Source organism: Schistocerca gregaria, chromosome X, assembly GCF_023897955.1.
Source record: "Schistocerca gregaria isolate iqSchGreg1 chromosome X, iqSchGreg1.2, whole genome shotgun sequence".
NCBI classification, from domain to species: Eukaryota; Metazoa; Arthropoda; class Insecta; order Orthoptera; family Acrididae; genus Schistocerca; species Schistocerca gregaria.
In genome coordinates, this window is record NC_064931.1 from 159,204,317 (window position 1) to 159,227,404 (window position 23,088).

At 45.3% G+C, this 23,088-nt stretch overlaps 1 protein-coding gene across 1 annotated transcript in view; it reads left to right on the top strand.

The window, feature by feature from the left end:
- The window catches only part of LOC126298553 (uncharacterized), a 212,113-nt gene that overhangs the window by 161,956 nt on the left and 27,069 nt on the right, over positions 1-23,088 (top strand). The window contains exon 3 of the mRNA XM_049989911.1: positions 20,454-20,686. Coding sequence (XP_049845868.1) covers positions 20,454-20,686 — 233 coding nt within the window. The remainder of the gene's footprint in view (positions 1-20,453; positions 20,687-23,088) is intronic.

The following is a 23,088-nucleotide window of genomic DNA, read 5'->3' on the forward strand; positions in this document are numbered from 1 at the left end:
CTTACACCTAACTAACCTAAGGACATCACACACATCTATGCCCGAGGCAGGATTGGATCCTGCGACCGTAGCGGTCGCGCGGTTCCAGACTGAAGTGCGTAGAACCGCTCGGCCACCGTGGCCGGCCCCGCTACAGTGACCTTGTGTTCACTATTTCCTGTATCTGTCATGACGCTCTCAATTAGATCAGGATTATTTGTGGCTAAGAGGTCAAGTGTGTTCTCGCAACCATTTACAATTCCTGTACGGAGAAGAAGTTCGGGTTGTTTCAAAGATGGGGAAGGACGTCGGCCATGCCCTTTCAAAGGAACTATCCCGGCATTTGCCTGGAACGATTTAGAGAAATCACGGTAATCCTCAATCGGCATTACACGAAATGTATTCGCAGATGCGAATATGAGCAACCATCAGCTGTGAAAGGGGATGACGGCAATCCAAATCTGTGCGGGACCGGAAGTCGAACTCATATTTCCCGTTTTACACTAGCGGTCGCCTTAGCCACTTCGACAATCCGGGCACAACCCACGTCCAGACCCAGACCTCCATATTTCATCGTTCCTGCGTCACATCCTGTACTCAAAAACAAGTAGATAAGATCCAAAGAAGGGCGGCGCGTTTCGTCACAGGGTTATTTGGTAAGCGGAGATGTTTAGCAAACTCAAGTGGCAGACTCTGCAAGAGAGGCACTCTGCATCGCGGTGCAGGTTGCTGTCCAGCTTTCGAGAGGGTGCGTTTCTGGATGAGGTATCGAATATATTGCTTCCCCCTACTTGTACCTCCCGAGGAGATCACGAATGTAAAATTAGAGAGATTCGAGCGCGCACGGAGGCTTTCCGGCAGTCGTTTTTCCCGCGAACCATACGCTACTGGAACAGGAAAGGGAGGTAATGACAGTGGCACGTAAAGTTCCCTCCGGCACGCATCGTTGGGTGGCTTGCGGAGTATAAATGTAGATGTAGATTCTGTAATTCCCATACATGGGAGGACATTTTAATTGAATATCGCTGCCTGCCTGCCTGCATGCACGCATGCGTGTCGGAAGGAGCATTGCATCGTTCGTCTTAACAACACAGGCACTGCAATATCGTATCCTAAATCTGGATGGTGCGACGCGGATTTGAGCCGTCGTCCTCCCGAATGCGAGTCCAGCGCGCTAACCACTGCGCCACGTGCGGATAGAGGAGCGCTCAATAGTATCGACAGCACTGGCGTGCCTTTACGTAACAAATGATTGGTGCAATCCGACATGTCGAGGCCTATCCTGAAATGTTTCCCACAGGAAAAATACATTGAAAGAAATGCACTGTCATAATTTTAGCTGCTAAGCCGCAGTGCCAGTGTTTAAAAAATGTGAGTGTTACTCATTGGTGCCTCCTAAAGAACCGCTTATAACAGCGGTTTGTACAGCCCTTCCTGCCTGGCGCGCGAATCGGCTTGTAAGCAGACGCGGACGTAATAAGAAGTCGTAGCGCTGCGTGCACTCACGCGAATTTTAAGCCAATAAGCCACACCAGAGATGTCTCGAATCATTAATTTCTTGAATAACTTGCAATTCATATTAACAGCTAAACTGTTGCAGATGTAATTCTTAGACACGTGTCTTACAGAGGTAGTGTATGCTTTTACACTATAGACGACTTCCATCAATCAGGACTTTAATTTTTTGATGTTAAATATTGTATAACAATTCCTGTAGCACAGTCCTTATGAGAATTTTTGAATAATGTATATTTTTCTAACAATGAAACGATTCCTTGTTTGTTCGTCGCAAAAATGCGAGGTGTCTGACGACTAATACGAACATTTTCCTTACACCAGGCACACCTAACAAAGGAAAAATTCATGCATTCTGGCATTTCACAGTAATTACTACTTTTATTTAGACATAATTTAAAATGCAGTAAGAAATGGTTGTGACCGTTGTTCTGCGTACCAGGCATACTTGATCAAATTCGTAAAACATGGTGGTACAAACTGTCAATGCCGAAATGACTGAAGTACAATAATATTATTCCGCTGATAAACCTGAAATGACGAAGAGATAACGGAAATTATATAGCCCGCCAATTTCTTGAAAAATGCTTTAGACCGCCGATTTTTTATTTTTTTATCGAGAGGCTCAATCACACAATAAGTTTCGCGTGGAATTCGAATTATATTAACAGTCTTATTGCCGTCCTCTACAGACAGTGGTGCCGATATTTCCAGGCTAACAGCCCAACAGAAGCAGTGACCTTTTTTCTTTTTTTTTCGGGAATGGTAAGAAGTCTTTTAGAGATGTTTGCAACTAAACAGTCCTTTTATTTCTAATTTGTCTTGATGTCCCGAAAGACTGCGGAAACAGTAATCCACTGATACCAATAGCATTGCTGTATGCGCATGTGTTATTCATCGACTGCAACACCGACTCTGCCTTTTTTTCGCTTGAAATGATAAAGTTTGGTTTGCACGAAACTTTGCTGATTGACTATATAAGCAGCATTTTAGCGGTTAACAAGAAGCTTCGTCTTCATGTCAGCTACGAATTTCTCTATAGTATAGCCTGAAGATGACATCTCCGCTACAAGTTTGCTTCAGGTAAACATTGTAATTTTTCGACTTCCTTTTCCGAATAATTTCCTGAATCTGTTTAATTAGGCCGGAGGATCTTGGAAATCAGTGACGTTCATTTCACCTGCAATTCAGAACGTCCAGTACCGTAGATTTTCCTCGGATATGGTGCATTTCTAACTCTTTCGAATGGTTTTCTTTCACACTTTTGCGAGTTTGATTTCGGCGCATATTTCGTACTTTGTGCAAATCTTTCTTCTATTTATACAGTTCATGTTCAGATTTTATGAAATCAAACCGACTTTGGACACTGCTTGTGTACAAGCATATTCTCCCTCTTGCGCTTTACCAAAAGTTTTATAGCCTTTTCTTTCTCACTGGAAGTTATTACTGTACATGTTCACTTTGGGTTTGGAAGGTACTGTATTTTTGTTTTGGACTTTATTTTGCACAACAGTCGTTCGAAGCACAATTCACAGAATCGTGCGAGATATTTCCTCTTTCGTTTAATGTTTCCTCAGTTCCAAACAAAATGTCGACATCATTCGAGTGAATTTTCGAGAAATTAAGTAGTAAATAACACATATGTTTTCAGGAGAAGTAGGTGATGTCGACTGCATACCACATTCTTCATATTTCATCTTTGCAAAGCTGAAAACATTAATTGGGCACAACATTACTCTGAAACTCTGAAATCTGCAGAAAGACAAATGTTATTAGCTAGTTTATGCGAAGCAATAGCAAAGGAGAAATTCAGTTTTATCTTCATTGTTAACACTTAGCAATACAGGAAAGGCAACTCATAATTATTATGCCGGCCGCGGTGGTCTCGCGGTTCTAGGCGCGCAGTCCGGAACCGTGCTACTGCTACGGTCGCAGGTTCGAATCCTGCCTCGGGCATGGATGTGTGTGATGTCATTAGGTTAGTTAGGTTTAAGTAGTTCTAAGTTCTAGGGGACTAATGACCACAGCAGTTGAGTCCCATAGTGCTCAGAGCCATTTGAACCATAATTATTATGAATATTAAATGATATTCAAATGTTAATTCCTAAGGGACCAAATTGCTGAGGTCATCGGTCCCTAGACTTACACCCTACTTAAACTAACTTATGCTAAGTGCAACACACACCCATGCCCGAGGGAGAACTCGAACCTCCGGCGAGAGGGGCCGCGCAATTCGTGACATGGCGCCTCAAACCGCGCGGCCACTCCGAGCGGCTAATGTTGCAAATTCGAGCAAATAGTATCTGTGAACATTTGTGACAACAGAACTATCAACAGAAACTGAAATTCGCTTTACAAATTGCGATCGCGTTGTGGCATGTTTACTGTTTGCCGATGTCTCGTCAACCAATAATATAAGCCCGCGGTCTTGCACATGCACAGTCTTCTACAACTAGGCCAGGGGTGTTCATTTCGCCAGCCGCTTGGCTAGCTATGAATTTGGTGAATTTCAACCTTTTTTTAAAAGTACTTACAGTGTGTCGGTAGCAGCTACAATTTTGACAATGTGTTTCCTTCGGTGTATTCTCACTGTGTTAAAAATTTCAGGCCACGTTTCTATATGTCGTAATGGACATGTAAGAAGGTTACATTGGTTCCATTCTAATAGGACTCCTTTGTTCAGCTTTCTGTCTAGCAATCAGTTCACATTACTTTACAGTGCACCGCGTAAATCTAGTAGCATGTTTGTATTCCTGGGCAGGTTAATACCATATTACCTCCTAACGGGACAGAAGCAGGAGACTGGAACTGCAAACTGTGCTTTAATTGCCGGCTGGGGTGGCCGAGCGGTTCTAGGCACTACAGTCTGGAACCGCGCGACTGCTACGGTCGCAGGTTCGAATCCTGCCTCGGGCATGGATGTGTGTGATGTCCTTAGTTTAGTTAGGTTTAAGTAGTTCTAAGTTCTAGGGGACTGATGACCCCAGATGTTAAGTCCCATAGTGCTCAGAGCCATTTTTTTGTGCTTTAATTGTTCCTCTGCTCCAGGAAGGCTATTAGAGTTGGACAGTAGCAAGAAAAATTGACCTACACTAATTTCAAGTGGTGTATACATTGATGCTGTCAAAGCAAACTGCTTTCAATGCAAGTGTTTCGCGATCTACGAGTAGAACACCCAAAGTAACATCATACACGGAGACAGTACATATATGTGCAGAATAAACGTCAGTTACCACGTACTGCACTGAGATTCGCAAGGAAGTAGACACTATGAGAGCAGAATGATATTTTCACTCTGCAGCGGAGTGTGCGCGCCGCACGGGATTAGCCGAGCGGTCTCAGGCGCTGCAGTCATGGACTGTGCGGCTGGTCCCAGCGGAGGTTTGAGTCCTCCCTCGGGCCTGGGTGTGTGTGTGTTTGTCCTTAGGATAATTTAGGTTAAGTAGTGCGTCAGCTTAGGGACTGATGACCTTAGCAGTTAAGTCCCATAAGATTTCACAAACATTTGACACTTTTTTTTTTTGGAGGGTGCGATGATATGAAACTACCTGGCAGATTAAAACACACATTGACTCTTCATACGTTCTCCAAAAAGTCGACGAACAGACATTCGGCGACGGCTTCCAAATACCTCAAACGTAGATTTGTCCGTGAATAATACCTCGGTCCATAGCTGCTCGCTCCACTTTTTATGTTGCTGTACCCATTTCAATCTTTTCACCTTCTTTTGTTTGTGTAGAGAAAGCTTTCTGGTCGCTCTGCACCCCTTTAAACCTAATTGCACTGTTGCGTCAGAGATTCGAGCTGCTCTCATACTAAAACTTCCTGGATGATTAAAACTGTGTACCGGACCGAGACTCGAAATCGTGACCTATTACCTTTCGCGGGCAAGTGCTTTACCATCTGAGCTACCCAAGCACGACTCACGCCCCGTCCTCACAGCTTTACTTCTGCCAGTATCTCGTCTCCTACCTCCCAAACGTTACAGAAGCTCTTCTGCAAACCTTGAAGAACTAGCACTCCTGGAAGAAAGGGTATTGCGGAGACATGGCTTAGCCACAGCCTGGGGGAAGTTTCCAGAACGAGATTTTCACTCTGCAGCGGAATGTGCGCTGATATGAAACTTCCTGGCAGATTATAACTGTGTGCAGGACTGAGACTCGAACTCGGGACCTTTGCCTTTCGCGGGCAAGTGCTCTACCATCTGGTGGGAGTCGGTCATGGTGTGCGAAAATGATAAAGTCGGTGATCTGGTGAGAATTAATGAAAGGAAGGATATCACTGGAAACTAATGAGCAATGCAGTTCCATCTAACAAGAGACTAATTGGCAGAGGGTATGTTCCGCGGCAAGACAATGAATAGTGCAGAGAAATGTGGCTAAATGAAGAATATGATATGGCGATGTCAGTCACCTGACGTTAATCCCATTGAGATCTTATGGAATGAACTTGGCAGGGAGGTCAGAAAACTGAGGTCATCTGATGCTGAAGACCTTTGGTATAATTTGCAGACGGTTAGACTGCCATGTTTACATAAACACTACAAAATATCTTTTCCAAAAGTTTGTGCAGCTCTCCTGAGGGCAAAGGGTGGATACTCTGAAGAGGCTAAAATGTAAACCATATTGTATTGTACAGCTAGAGCAAATTTTTATTTTGTTTCTCTATTTAGTTCGTACGATGCGTTTGTACATTGAAATAAAGTATGCAGTTTTTATCATGGGTGATTTTCCTTTTCCGTAAGTCACTCCAGTGTCCACTATCGTCTGAGCAAGATCACAAAAACCTTCACCTCCTATAATTTCGTATGAACATATACGTCACGCGTACAAATAGCAACGAATTTATCAATAATCATCTCCTTAACAGATTTAAGAATGATCTTCTCGTAAATACACAAGACGCTAGTTTATTAGACGCTCATGGTCGGCAAAAATATGCCACTTGTCCCTTTAAAATACCTTTGACTGCACATCTAACACAAAACAGAATCAACATTTCTCTCGGCAGCATCCACTACAGGCTTAAATACCGTTCAAATTGAACTTCTAAGTTCGTTATAGATTTTGTCGTTTTATACTCGCCACAAATTACGAGGGTCACTCCAAAATAAATGCATACTATGTTTGTAAAAATGCAGTTTTCATTCTGCATGTGTGAATGTTTTACAGTATGTAGATACATCGTTCCCGCTTGTTTTCAAACTTCGTTCAACCTGTTCCCGTGAGCGGCGTCGTCACAGCATGTCTTCAAGATGACTGCTACACGTAACGTTCGTCAGAAGCAACGTGCTGTCATAGAATTCCTGTGATGTGAAAACGAGACAGTGGGAAATATCCACATGAGGTTGAAAAAGGTGTATGGAGATGCTGCTGTCGATCGCAGCACAGTTAGTCGGTGGGCAACAGGTTTCATGATGAAAGCGGGCACGGCAATATTGAGGATTGTCCTCGCAGCGACAGGCCTCGTACTGCACACACTCCAGACAATGTACAGAGAGTTAACGAATTGGTGACTGCTGACAGACGCATCACAGTGAACGAATTGTCACGCTGCGTTGGTATAGGGGAAGGAAGTGTTTGCAGGCTACTGGAAGTGTTGGCATTAAAACAACAGGTTTGTGCCAGGTGGGTTCCCAGGATGTTGACAGTGCCTCACAAAGAAGCAAGAAAAACGGCATGCAGCGAACTTTTGGAACAGTACGAAAATGATGGAGATGAATTTCTTGGAAGAATTGTGACAGGTGATGAAACATGGCTCCATCCTTTTTCACCAGAGACGAAGAGGCAATCAATGGAGTGGCATCATGCAAATTCACCCCAGAAAAAAATTTAAAACCACGCCTTCTGCTGGAAAATTTATGGCTACGGTGTTTTCCGATTCCGAAGGACTCTTGCTTGTGGACATCAAGCCAAGTGGCATGGGGCGAAAGACATTCCGGAGGGCTGAACGGAAGGCCTCTCCAGTTTGTCTGACGAACCGGTTTCAGGCTCTGTCTCCGGCTGATACTGATGTTCGGCCGGAGATGTCTGCTTGTCCTGTTACATAGGTTGCCCCTCAGTCTGCAAGATCCGGGTGATCGCAGAGGGTGGGCTTACTGGTAGTTGGGACCTCCAATGTCAGGCGCGTAATGGGGCCCCTTAGGGATGTGGCAGCAAGAGAGGGGAAGGAAACCAATGTGCACTCCGTGTGCATACCGGGGGGAGTCATTCCAGGTGTGGAAAGGGTCCTTCCGGTTGCCATGAAGGGTACAGGGTGCACCCACCTGCAGGTGGTCGCTCATGTCGGCACCAATTATGTGTGTCGCTATGTATCGGAGGAAATCCTCTCTGGCTTCCGGCGGCTATCTGATTTGGTGAAGACTGCCAGTCTCGCTAGCGGGATGAAAGCAGAGCTCACCATCTGCAGCATGGTCGACAGGACTGACTGCGGACCTTTGGTACAGAGCCGAGTGGAGGGTCTGAATCAGAGGCTGAGACGGTTCTGTGACCGTGTGGGCTGCAGATTCCTCGACTTGCGCCATAGGGTGGTGGGGTTTCGGGTTCCGCTGGATAGGTCAGGAGTCCACTACATGCAGCAAACGGCTACACGGGTAGCAGGGGCTGTGTGGCGTGGACTGGGCGTTTTTTTTTTAGATTAGATGGCCTCGGGCAAGTACAGAAAGGGCAACAGCCTCAAAGGGTACGGGGCAAAGTCAGGACATGCGGCGACCAAGCAGCAATCGGTATTGTAATTGTAAACTGTCGAAGCTGCATTGGTAAAGCACCGGAACTTCAAGCGCTGACAGAAAGCACCGAAGCTGAAATCGTTATAGGTACAGAAAGCTGGCTGAAGCCAGAGATAAATTCAGCCGAAATTTTTACAAAGGTACAGACGGTGTTTAGAAAGGATAGATTGCATGCAACTGGTGGTGGCGTGTTTGTCGCTGTTAGTAGTAGATTATCCTGCAGTGAAGTAGAAGTGGATAGTTCCTGTGAAATATTATGGGTGGAGGTTACACTCAACAACCGAGCTAGGTTAATAATTGGCTCCTTTTACCGACCTCCCGACTCAGCAGCATTAGTGGCAGAACAGCTGCGAGAAAATTTTGAATACATTTCACATAAATTTTCTCAGCATATTATAGTCTTAGGTGGAGATTTCAATTTACCAGATATAGACTGGGATACTCAGATGTTTAGGACGGGTGGTAGGGACAGAGCATCGAGTGGCATTATACTGAGTGTACTATCTGAAAATTACCTCGAGCAATTAAACAGAGAACCGACTCGTGCAGATCACATCTTGGACCTACTGATAACAAACAGACCCGAACTTTTCGACTCTGTAAGTGCAGAACAGAGAATCAGTGATCATAAGGCCGTTGCAGCATCCCTGAATATGGAAGTTAATAGGAATATAAAAAAAGGGAGGAAGGTTTATCTGTTTAGCAAGAGTATTAGAAGGCAGATTTCAGACTACCTAACAGTTCAAAACGAAAATTTCTGTTCCGACAATGTTGAGTGTTTATGGAAAAAGTTTAAGGCAATTGTAAAATTCGTTTTAGATAGGTACGTGCCGAGTAAAACTGTGAGGGACGGGAAAAACCCACCGTGGTTCAACAACAAAGTTAGGAAACTACTGCGGAAGTAAAGAGAGCTTCACTCCAAGTTTAAACGCAGCCAAAACCTCTCAGACAAACAGAACCTAAACGATGTCAAACTTAGCGTAAGGAGGGCTATGCATGAAGCGTTCAGTGAATTCGAAAGTAAAATTTTATGTACCGACTTGACAGAAAATCCTAGGAAGTTCTGGTGTTACGTTAAATCAGTAAGTGGCTCGAAACAGCATATCCAGACACTCCAGGATGATGATGGCTTTGAAACAGAGGATGACACGCTTAAAGCTGAAATACTAAACACCTTTTTCCAAAGCTGTTTCACAGAGGAAGACCGCACTGCAGTTCCTTCTCTAAATCCTCGCACAAACGAAAAAAATGGCTGACATCGAAATAAGTGTCCAAGGAATAGAAAAGCAACTGAAATCACTCAACAGAGGAAAGTCCACTGGACCTGACGGAATACCAATTCGATTCTACACAGAGTACGCGAAAGAACTTGCCCCCCCCCCCCCCCCCCCTTCTAACAGCCGTGTACCGCAAGTCCCTAGAAGAACGGAAGGTTCCAAATGATTGGAAAAGACCACAGGTAGTCCCAGTCTCCAAAAAGGGTCGTCGAACAGATGCGCAAAACTATGAACCTATATCTCTGACGTCGATCTGTTGTAGAATTTTATAACATGTTTTTTGCTCGAGTATCGTGTCGTTTTTGGAAACCCAGAATCTACTCTGTAGGAATCAACATGGATTCCGGAAACAGCGATCGTGTGAGACCCAACTCACTTTATTTGTTCATGAGACCCAGAAATCATTAGATACAGGCTCCCAGGTAGATGCTATTTTCCTAGACTTCCGGAAGGCGTTCGATACAGTTCTGCACTGTCGCCTGATAAACAAAGTAAGAGCCTACGGAATATCAGACCAGCTGTGTGGCTGGATTGAAGAGTTTTTAGCAAACAGAACACAGTATGTTGTTATCAATGGAGAGACGTCTACAGACGTTAAAGTAACCTCTGGCGTGCCACAGGGGAGTGTTATGGGACCATTGCTTTTCACAATATATATAAATGACCTAGTAGATAGTGTCGGAAGTTCCATGCGGCTTTTCGCGGATGATGCTGTAGTATACAGAGAAGTTGCAGCATTAGAAAATTGTAGCGAAATGCAGGAAGATCTGAAGCGGATAGGCACTTGGTGTAGGGAGTGGCAACTGACCCTTAACATAGACAAATGTAATGTATTGCGAATACATAGAAAGAAGGATCCTTTATTGTACGATTATATGATAGCGGAACAAACACTGGTAGCAGTTACTTCTGTTAAATATCTGGGAGTATACCTGCGGAACGATTTGAAATGGAATGATCATATAAAATTAATTGTTGGTAAGGCGGGTACCAGGTTGAGATTCATTGGGAGAATCCGTAGAAAATGTAGTCCATCAACAAAGGAGGTGGCTTACAAAACACTCGTTCGACCTATACTTGAGTATTGCTCATCAGTGTGGGATCCGTACCAGATCGGGTTGACGGAGGAGATAGAGAAGATCCAAAGAAGAGCGGCGCGTTTCGTCACAGGGTTATTTGGTAACCGTGATAGCGTTACGGAGATGTTTAGCAAACTCAAGTGGCAGACTCTGCAAGAGAGGCGCTCTGCATCGCGGTGTAGCTTGCTCCCCAGGTTTCGAGAGGGTGCGTTTCTGGATGAGGTATCGAATATACTGCTTCCCCCTACATATACCTCCAGTGGAGATCACGAATGTAAAATTAGAGAGATTTGAGCGCCCACGGAGGCTTTCAGACAGTCGTTCTTCCCGCGAACCATACGCGACTGGAACAGAAAAGGGAGGTAATGACAGTGTCACGTAAAGTGCCCTCCGCCACACACCGTTGGGTGGCTTGCGGAGTATGAATGTAGATGTAGATGTAGATGTAGAACCACCATAAATTCTGATGGATATGTGACGACACTGAAGAAACTTCAAGCTCGACTGAGTCGTGTTCGACCACATCGCCAAAAGCAGGATGTTTTACTATTGCACGACAATGCACGGCCACATGTCAGTCAAAAAACCATAGAAGCGATCACAAAACTCGGATGGACAACACTGAAACACCCGCCTTACAGTCCTGACCTGGCTCCATGTAACTATCATCTCTTTGGGAAACTGAAAGTCTCTCTTCGTGGAACAAGGTTTGAAGATGATGACTCCCTTGTGCACGCTGCCAAACAGTGGCTCCAACAGGTCGGTCCATAATTTTACCGTGCGGGTATACAGGCGCTGGTTCCAATATGGCGTAAGGAAGTTGAGAGGGATGGAAATTATGTGGAGAAATGAAAATATTGTTCTAAAGGATGTATTTACACACTGTAAAGTTTTCAAAGATGTAGAATAAAAGATGGATTTATAAAAAATAGTGTGCATTTCTTTTGGAATAACCCTCGTAGAATTTTTCTTAAGCCCGTATTTATTGATATGATGTCCTTCGTTTGCAAACCATGGTTAATGTCCCCGCACATGTTCTGCAGTAAGAACGAATTGATAAGCTGGTGATAATGTAAATTGGCCTACACACTGTGCCGTATCGCTCCACTAACAGTGCCATACCTGCCGTTGACAGGCAGTAGCTACCACCAGCCCAGCTTGCGGTGACATCAGGGCGCGGTTCGAGACTGTCGTAGCTGAGTACGGAGCGGCTTCTGTGCACATACATCAACGAATCGGCAACTTAAATCACAGTCTGATGAGGAACATTCCAAACATCGTAGCTCCATTCTGTTTGTCTCCTTAGTGAGCCATTTTAACGAGTTGATTCCATACAAAGGAGAGGCATATACACAGCAGACGATCACGTGCTACCAGTTCTGTGGACTCCACAGCGCTCGAAGCCGACGAGTGTGTTGCGTGAAGAGGGTGACTAATATCTTGTCTGGTGAACTTACGAGGGCTGTTCGGAAAGCGAGGTCCGATCTGTCGCGAAATGGAAACCACAGTGAAAATCAATAATTTTTTATTCGCAACAGTTAGCCACACCTTCCAGCTACCTCTGTAAATAGTCGCCGCGCAGACTTAGACATTTGTCGTGGCGTTGTACAAACTTTACAGTACCCTCGTCACAGATAGCAGCCGCCTGCACTTTCCGCCAATTCACTAAAAAAAGTTGGAAGATTTTTCTCTTTAGCAAAAGTGACAAAAAGCAGATTACAGAGTACCTGACGGCTCAACACAAAAGTTTTGTCTCAAGTACAGATAGTGTTGAGGATCAGTGGACAAAGTTCAAAACCATCGTACAATATGCGTTAGATGAGTATGTGCCAAGCAAGATCCTAAGAGATGGAAAACAGCCACCGTGGTACAACAACCGAGTTAGAAAGCTGCTGGAAGACGACGGTTCAATCCCGTCTCCAGCCATCCTGATTTAGGTTTTCCGTGATTTCCCTAAATCGTTTCAGGCAAATGGCGGGATGGTTCCTTTGAAAGGGCACGGCCGATTTCCTTTCCCATCCTTCCCTAACCCGAGCTTGCGCTCCGTCTCTAATGACCTCGCTGTCGACGGGACGTTAAACACTAACCACCACCACCACAGAAAACTGCTGCGGAAGCAAAGGCAACTTCACAGCAAACATAAACATAGCCAAAGCTTTGCAGACAAACAAAAATTACACGAAGCGAAATGTAGTGTGAGGAGGGCTATGCGAGAGGCGTTCAATGAATTCGAAAGTAAAGTTCTATATACTGACTTGGCAGAAAATCCTAAGAAATTTTGGTCTTATGACAAAGCGGTAGGTGGATCAAAACAAAATGTCCATACACTCTGTGACCAAAATGGTACTGAAACAGAGGATGACAGACTAAAGGCCGAAATACTAAATGTCTTTTTCCAATGCTGTTTCACAGAGGAAGACTGCACTGTAGTTCCTTCTCTAGATTGTCGCACAGATGACAAAATGGTAAATATCGAAATAGACGACAGAGGGATAGAGAAACAATTAAAATCGCTCAAAAGAGGAAAGGACGCTGGACCTGATGGGATACCAGTTCGATTTTATACAGAGTACGCGAAGGAACTTGCCCCCCTTCTTGCAGCGGTGTACCGTAGTTCTCTAGAAGAGCGTAGCGTTCCAAAAGATTGGAAAAGGGCACAGGTCATCCCCGTTTTCAAGAAGGGACGTCGAACAGATGTGCAGAACTATAGACCTATATCTCTAACGTCGGTCAGTTGTAGAATTTTGGAACACGTATTATGTTCGAGTATAATGACTTCTCTGGAGACTAGAAATCTACTCTGTAGGAATCAGCATGGGTTTCGAAAAACGACGGTCGTGTGAAACCAAGAGCTCGCGCTATTCGTCCACGAGACTCATCGGAGGGCCATAGACACGGGTTCACAGGTAGATGCCATGTTTCTTGACTTCCGCAAGGGGTTCGATACAGTTCCCCACAGTCCTTTAATGAACAAAGTAAGAGCAAATAGACTATCAGACCAGTTGTGTGATTGGATTGAAGAGTTCCTAGATAACAGAATGCAGCATGTCATTCTCAATGGAGAGAAGTCTTCCGAAGTAAGAGTGATTTTAGGTGTGCCGCAGGGGAGTGTCGTAGGACCGTTGCTATTCACAATATGCATAAATGACCTTGTGGATGACATCGGTAGTTCACTCAGGCTTTTTGCAGATGATGCTGTGGTGTATCGAGAGGTTCTAACAATGGAAAATTGTACTGAAATGCAGGAGGATCTGCAGCGAATTGACACATGGTGCAGGGAATGACAATTGAATCTCAATGCAGAAAAGTGTTATGTTCATCGAATACATAGAAAGAAAGATCCTTTATCATTCAGCTACAATATAGAAGGTCTGGAAGCTGTTAATTACATAAATTATCTGGGAGTACGCATTAGGAGTGATTTAGAATTGAATGATCATGTAAAGTTGATCGTCGGTAAAGCAGATGCCAGACTGAGATTCATTGGAAGAATCCTAAGAAAATGCAATCCGAAAACAAAGGAAGTAGGTTACAGTACGCTTGTTCGCCCACTGCTTGAATACTGCTCAGCAGTGTGGGATTAGTATCAGATAGGTTTGATAGAAGAAATAGAGAAGATCCAACGGAGAGCAGCGCGCTTCGTTACAGGATCATTTAGTAATCGCGAAAGCGTTACGGAGATGATAGATAAACTCCAGTGGAAGACTCTGCAGGAGAGACGCTTAGTAGCTCGGTACGGGCTTTTGTTAAAGTTTCGAGAACATACCTTCACCGAAGAGCCAAGCACTATATTGTTCCCTCCTACGCATATCTCGCGAAAAGACCATGAGGATAAAATCAGAGAGATTAGAGTCCACACAGAAGCATACCGACAATCCTTCTTTCCACGAACAATACGAGACTGGAATAGAAAGAAGAGCCGATAGAGGTACTCAAAGTACCCTCCGCCACACACCGTCAGGTGGCTTGCAGAGTATGGATATAGATGTAGAGATGTAGACAATGGTCTGCCTTTTGATGTGTGTGCCAAAATGTCTTCGTAGCCAGCGGTTCTTGCGAGCAGAGATGAACAACGGAGGCAGCCGATTAAGTCTGTATTGTGGGCGATCAAACACTTCCCACCGAAACGCTGTTGGAGCGTCTTCATTGCCCCTGCAGAAGGCGGTTCAAAATTGCTTTGAAGAAAGAAATGCATGACATTTATGATATGTGGGCTGCATACCTTCAGGTGAAATCCCTCATGAGATCCACATACTTGGCGGGGGACACTGTTGTTTTAGACATTTCTACGTGATCAATTTGTGGTGTGGACGGAAAAGAGTGACTGAAGCGATCGACAGGCACTAAAAACACTGGCCAACACATCTGTGCAGTTCCATCGGATTTTCGCAGTGGTTTCCATTTCGCACCTAATCAGATCTTACTTTCCGTATATCCCTCGTACATAAGTAACTTATTTTGCGACTAATTTTGTTCCATAAATAAACTGTCGGTTTTACACAGTACTGTGGTTACTCACAAATGAAAATAACGTGAATACCTCCTCCGACTTCCACTTGGACTCCGACAAAGCGGTTGAGTCGGAGTTCAATTTTGACAAAACCACTTGCTATAGTGAGAGCAAGTAAGAAGGCAAGTACGCGGTTTGTTCTGCACAGAGTGAGAAGGAGAATACTTTGCGGCCTCGATGCTGTGATGTCTGTTCCTGCCCCACCTTTTGCCGCGCGGGGCTAGCCGAGCGGTTAAGGGCGCTGCAGTCATGGACTGTGCGGCTGGTCCCGGCGTAGGTTCGAGTCCTCCCTCGGGCATGGGTGTGTGTGTTTGTCCTTAGGATAATTTAGGTTAAGTAGTGTGTAAACTTCGGGACTGATGACCTTAGCAGTTAAGTCCCATAAGATTTCACACACATTTTTTTGTTCCACGTTTTATGCTCCAGGCGTTGTCTATCCTGCGTAACTGGAAAATGTGGGGTGTGCGCCACATTAGCCAGTGTTTCTGAATCTGACTCTCTTGATAAATTTATATACCCTCGAAAAAGCTCCACTACTAATGGCTGCTAAACGTTTTATGTGCATCCCAAAGCGTACCCTATTATAGGCAATCGAAGTAAAGTGCCCCAGTTAGATTTTGAGTTACTATATGATGATCGAGAGGAAAGGTATAAAATGGGGCCGCACAGCAGCAAAAAAAACATTATTAAAAGCTGGAATTTGTTAACATCAAATACATATGTAAACCAATGTTTAGTAAGCAGGAGACCTAGGTTTCAACCCTGGTCCGACACAAATTTTCAACTTGCCCCATTGAAATAAATGGGTGCCCACTGGTAGCCAATGTCTTTGATTCCTTTGCATCTCGATTCATAGTGGCAGCAGGATCAAACTAGGATCTGTCGATACTTTCAGTGGAGACGCACAACGAACTCCAACCTTACAGGAATCGGCAAGATGCCGTGGGTAATGAGGTTAATGAGCAAAGGCACTACATCAGTAGTGTGTGGGACATCAGTAGAGAATTTGGGTGTGAAGTCGTGTGACTGTGGCGACCACTGCGTCCGGATTGCGCAGTGTTCAGCGCATCTGCCTAGTAAGCAGCAGACCCGGTTTCGAATCCTGATCCGGAACAAATTTTCAACTTGCCTCATTGAAATGAATCGATGCCCACTGGCAGCTAATGTCTTTAATTCCTTTGTGTCTCTATTCATTGTGGCCGTAGGATCGAAATGGTTTCTGTTCTTTCGTACATGTCAGAAATTGCGGACATGACATGCATGCAAATGCAAATGTTAGGAAGTCTTCCGTGAATGTAATTGTCTGGAATGTAGCCTTTTACAGAAGTTAAATGTGGATATTAAGAAGTTCAGACAAGGGGAGAATAGAAACATTTGAAATATGGTGCTTCAGATGAATGCTGAAGACAGGAGGAGTAGACTGAATAACTAACGAGCAGATGCTGAATGTAACGGAAGAAAAAAGGATTTCATGCTACTACCTGACTAAAAGATGAGACTGGGCGACGTGACAAACCATAAGGCACCGAGGCATTGTCAACTTAGTAACGAAAGTTTCAAGGGCATAAATTGTAGAGGGTAACGGAGGTCGGAATACGGGGTTATCCGTTAAGTGCCTCCAGGGGCTCAGAAGACGGCTACACAAATCCTGAAAGAAGTACAGAAAATAGACACGTATCGGTGGACAGCGTTTTTAACTCGCATTACAGGTGTTCGATAGGGCCACCGTTTGCACAGCGGGCGGAGGTACACGTGCACGCAATTCGTCGACCCGGTGACATCGGCCCGCTTTGAAAATCTGTTCGCCAGGTTGCGCATCTACGAGCGCCAACTAATTCGATGCGACAGTACCGAGCGGACGATTTGTCTACAAATTCTGACACGCTCTCTCTGTAGTGACGTTCTCTGCTACTAAGTTATGTTACTTATTACGAATCTAAACTCGGAGAGATGCCGTATCCACCGATACGTGTTTTTTCTCTGTATGTCTCGTAGTTTCCGTGCAGTTTCCCCGAAAGTCCCAGAGGTGGATATACGTTGTTGTTATGTCTCTATGCTCGTAGTCAAATATGTGAAGTCTAGGAATCTTACGTACTCGGTTCGCTAGACACACAATTCAAACAAATCGATATAATGGGTTTTATTACAAAAAAGTAAATGACAATACTTAACTTTTAGAATTACACAGATAAGTCGCAAGCAAAGGGCGACATAGCAAATAAGCAATCTCTACAGTATAACAACTCCTAAGTCTAGAGTGTGCAAGCGTAGGAACGAGCGTTGACGCTTCTATTCAAGTCGCTAGTCTTGAAGTTACTCCTCAACTGGGGCGTCGCCTTTCTTGTTTTCGCAAAGGATGGGGCTACTCCACGCCTACACCAACGAGGTGACCAAACCAAAAGTTCTACTGTCACCTCCGTATAGCATGTTAGTTTTTGAATCAGGAGTCACAGGATGTGGGCTGTGATGTTATCCATGCGTCTGGGTAAGATTACTCATTAACATGGTCCATCAGGAGACAGAAAGTGGACGAAAGCGATCGAAGGGTAGCGGTTGTAAGGGCAGAAGAAACAAAGTGCCAAGGCAAGAGCCAAGGGAAAAAATCCTCTGCGACAGTAGGACGGGTAGTAAGGGCAGTAGCGGCTTGCTATCTGCGACAGTGCATGCAAGGTGTGGTTATGTTAGTGCGAGGTATCGTGCATCGTTACCTTTGTCGTTGCTGGAGCTCGTTGCGGGGCTTGCTACAGTTGCTGCGTCCCTGCAACAGTTCAAGGTCGTTGTACATTAGTGGGGGATCGGTCATAAATCGGCTCACAAACAGTGTAGGGGGGGGGGGGGGGGTGTGTGGTTGGTTTGCGTGCTGTGTACACTACGGTTTCCCTACGGTTGCCTGTTTTTCGGCGAGTCGAGCATCTGGGGTTATCAGTAGTAGCTGTTTTGCAGGGACTCGCCAGTACTGTGTGGGGCGTTGCCAGGCGGTCGCAGCACGTAAGTCTTCTTCACGTAGGGGCTGCTGCTGACACGTTGTCGTCCTGGAGAGGGGCAGGTCAGCGTGCGATTGGCTGACGTCTACTCACGGCCATCTCTTCTCCTGACTGGCGTGCCGGCGCTTCACTTTACGCAGTAATAGTTGCAGTACATCTACATCTACATTTATACTCCGCAAGCCACCCAACGGTGCGTGGCGGAGGGCACTTTACGTGACACTGTCATTATCTCCCTTTCCTGTTCCAGTCGCGTATGGTTCGCGGGAAGAACGACTGCCGGAAAGCCTCCGTGCGCGCTCGAATCTCTCTAATTTTTCATTCGTGGTCTCCTCGGGAGGTATAAGTAAGGGGAAGCAATATATTCGATACCTTATCCAGAAACGCACCCTCTCGAAACCTGGACAGCAAGCTACATCGCGATGCAGAGCGCCTCTCTCGCAGAGTCTGCCACTTGAGTTTGCTAAACATCTCCGAAACGCTGTCACGCTTACCAAATAACCCTGTGTAGAAACGCGCCGCTCTTCTTTGAATCATCTCTATCTCCTCCGTCAACCCTATCTGGTACGGATCCCACACTAATGAGCAATACTCAAGTATATGTCGAACGAGTGTTTTGTAAGTTTGTTGATGGATTACATTTTCTAAGGACTCTCCCAGTTAATCTCAACCTGGCACCCGCCTTACCAACAATTAATTTTATATGATCATTCCACTTCAAATCGTTCCATACGCATACTCCCACATATCTTACAAAAGTAACTGCTACCAGTGTTTGTTCCGCTCTCATATAATCATAAAATAAAGGATCCTTCTTTCTATGTATTTTCAATACATTACATTTGTCTATATTAAGGGTCAGTTGCCACTCCCTGCACCAAGTGCCTATCCGCTGCAGATCTTCCTGCATCTCGGTGCAATTTTCTAATGCTGCAACTTCTCTGTATACTACAGCATCATCCGCGAAAAGCCGCATGGAACTTCCGACACTATCTACTAGGTCATTTATATATATTGTGAAAAGCAATGGTCCCATAACACTCCCCTGTGGCACGCCAGAGGTTACTTTAACGTCTGTAGACGTCTCTCCATTGATAACAACATACTGTGTTCTGTTTGGTAAAAACTCTTGAATCCAGCCACACAGCTGGTCTGATATTCCGTAGGCTCTTCTTTTGTTTGTCAGGCTACAGTGCGGAACTGTATCGAACGCCTTCCGGAAGTCTAGGAAAATGGCGTCTACCTGGGAGCCTGTATCTAATATTTTCTGGGTCTCATGAACAAATAAAGTGAGTTGTGTCTCACACGATCGCTGCTTCCGCAATCCATGTCGATTCCTACAGAGTTGATTTTGGGTTTCCACAAATGACATGATGCGCGAGCTAAAAACATGTTCTAAAATGCTACAACAGATCGACGTCAGAGATATACGTCTATAGTTTTGAGCATCTGCTCGACGACCCTTCTTGAAGACTGGGACTACTTGTGCTCTTTTCCAATCATTTGGAACCTTCCGTTCCTCTAAAGCAGGGCTTCCCAACCTTTTCAGCTGGTGGACTCCTTCTCCAGTCGAAAATCCATGGCGGACCCCTAGTCAGTCAAGAGCACAGTAACTTTAAATTTTAGACTGAAACCCATGGGAAGTGAAAGCTTCTTAATGCAAATTCCGTGTTCCCAATGACACCCCCTCCACCTCCCCCTCCACAAAGTATCAATAGCCTTTGGTTCAGAGATGAATGAAAACAACTTGAAGGTCAAAAATCGACTTATGAAATAGGTAGTGCACTGACAAAGTAAGTTTAACATTTAATTATGCCTGGCGCCGCATACGTACCAGCGAGCACTGTGATTGGTCGACAAAGCTCGCTCCGCGCACGCGTAAAAGGTTCCAGCGCATCTACCGCCATGAGCCGGCGCACAAACGACCCCCGTGTTATTGCGAAACAGTTGGTCAGAGAAGCCGCATTCTCCGGCACTAATCTGTGTATGCGTTCTCAATTAGGAACCGCAAAGGCTGCTTGGGAATGCGCCCTGAAGTACACATGTTTTTCATACGAAAAAAAAAATAGTGATGAATTTGATTTTCACATTTTTATTCAATAATTTTACTCATTATTTTACACGATTTGGTGAAGGGTGACCGCGGACCCCCTAGAAAGAGCAAACGGACCCCTAAGGGGTCCGTGGACCACTCACTGGGAAGCCCTGCTCTAGAGACTTGCGGTACACGGCTGGCAAGTCCTTTCGCGTACTCTGTGTAGAATGGAGTTGGTATCCCGTCAGGTCCAGTGGACTTCCCTCTGCTGAGTGGTTTCAGTTGCTTCTCTATTCGTCGGACACTTATTTCGACGTAGTTACGAAGTGCCTGTGTGTGGTGCCCAGGTGAGCGCGACGCCGCCCAGCCCGCCGCCGGTGGCGGAGTTCCCGGAGGAGGACGACTACGACGTGGAAGCGTTCCGGCCCGGCCGGCCGGCCACGCCCGCCGCGGCGCAGCCCTCGCCACCCCCGCCGCCGCCGCCCACGCTCGCGCTGAGTGACGCCGACGAGCCGTCGGCGACGCGCCGCCCCGCCTTCCGCCCTGTGGCCGCTCCGGAACCTCCCCGGCCCGCCTTCAGGTAAACACCGGCTGCCGTTTACTTTATTCTACTCTCGCGGTGAACGGCACACGCTCCACTTTTTCCGGCTCCGAGCTGCACGTGCTTTCCAATCCATTTAGTAACCGTGTGCCACTAACAGCAGTGTACACATTGACGACCCACGCAGATGACTCCTCAAATACACTACTGTCCATTAAAATTGCTACACCACGAAGATGTGCTACAGACGCGAAATTTAACCATCAAGAAAAAGATGTTGTGATATGCAAATGATTAGCTTTTCAGAACATTCACACAAGGTTGGCGCCGGTGGCGACACCTACAACGTGCTGACATGACCATATTTTCCAACCGATTTCTGATACACAAACAGCAGTGACCTGCGTTGCCTGGTGAAACGTTGCTGTGATGCCTCGTGTAAGGAGGAGAAATGCGAACCATCACGTTTCCGACTTTGATAAAGGTCGGATTGTAGCCTATCGCGATTGCGGTTTATCATATCGCGACATTGCTGCTCGCGTTGGTCGAGATCCAATGACTGTTAGCAGAATATGGAATCGGTGGGTTCAGGAGGGTAATACGGAACGCCGTGCTGGATCCCAACGGACTCGTATCACTAGCAGTCGAGATGACAGGCATCTTATCCGCATGGCTGTAACGGATCGTGCAGCCACGTTTCGACCCTTGAGTCACGAGATGGGGACGTTTGCAAGACAACAACCATCTGCACGAACAGTTCGACGACGTTTGCAGGAGCATGGACTATCAGCTGGGAGACCGTGGCTGCGGTTACCCTTGACGCTCCATCAGAGACAAGAGCGCCTGCGATGGTGTACTCGCCGACGAACCTGGTTGCACGAATGGCAAAACGTCAATTTTTCGGATGAATCCAGCTTCTGCTTACAGCATTGTCAAGGTCGCATCCGTATTTGGCGACATCGCGGTGAATGCACATTGGAAGCGCGTATTCGTCATCCCCATACTGGCGTATCACCTGGCGTGATGGCATGGGATGCCATTGGTTACACGTCTCGGTCACCTCTTGTTCGCATTGACGGCACTTTGAATAGTGGACGTTACATTTCAGCGTAACTTCGCAACTTCGCAACAAAATTGCGCGTAATTTTCGACGTAAGTACCATAACCACTTAACCTTACATATTTATTTACTCTGTATTTCATCGTTTGGAGGCTAGTTATTTTCACATAGGGCGCTTCTAACACTGTTTTTCTACCGTAGGGCAACAACACGCCAAAAATACGTATTTCGCCACAGTGGAATAATAAAAATCAAAAACGGACGATAATGTAAAGTGTATCTTGAAAATCATGTGAACAGCCGTCTGATGAGTCTGATGATGAACTTTCCAGTTCGAAACCGGTAACGGCGCTATTTACCTAAATAAATAGCAGTGTTAATAGTGGCTGGTTGCTGTTTTCTTCTCTGTAAGAATTAACCTACATTAATTGTACACAGCCACGGTCTCACCATGTCAGTTTTAGACAAAATAGCATAATTCATAATGTTCGATCACAATGTATATTACACAGTCTTGCTGCATGCCGACGTTAATGATATGGGACTGTAATTTAGTGGATTGCTTCTAGTACCTTTCCTGAATATTGGTGTGACCTGTGCAACTTTCTAGTCTTGGGTTACCGATCTTTCGCTGAGCGAACTGTTGTATATGATTCTTAAGTGTGGAGGTACTGTATCAGCATACTCTGAAAGAAACCTAAGTAGTATATAGGTTAGACCGGAAGACTTGATTTTGTTAAGCGATTTAAGTTTCTTCACTACTCCGAGGATATTTACTTCTACGTTACTCATGTTGGCAGCTGTTCTTGGTTCGAATTCTGGAATATTTACTTCGTCTTCTTTGGTGGAGGAATTGGAAGGCTGTGTTTAGCATCTCTGCTTTGGTACCACTGTCGTTTATAGTACTTCCACTGTTATCGCGCAGAGAAGGCATTGATTGTGTCTTGCCGCTAGCATACTTCACATACGAGCAGAATCTCTTTGGATTTTCTGCCGGGTTTCGCGATAAAGTTGCGATGTGGAAACTGTTATAAACATCTATCACTGAGGTTCGCACTAAATTTCGAGCTTCTGTAAAAGATCGTCAATCTTGCAGATTTTGCGTCCGTTTCAATCTGGCATGTTTCGTTCGTTGTTTCTGCAACAGTATTCTGACCAGTTTTGTGTGCCAAGGAGGATCAGCTACGTCGATTGTTAATTTATTTGGTTTAAATCTCTCAACTGCTTCCGATACTGTTTCTTTGAATTCAAGCCACGTCTTGTCTACACTTACATTGTTAATTTTGAGTGAGTGCGGTGGCGGTTGTCTTTCAGGAAGGCTTGTTTGAATAGGTATATTTTTCGTTTATTTCTGGAGGATTTGGAGGTTACAATATACAGT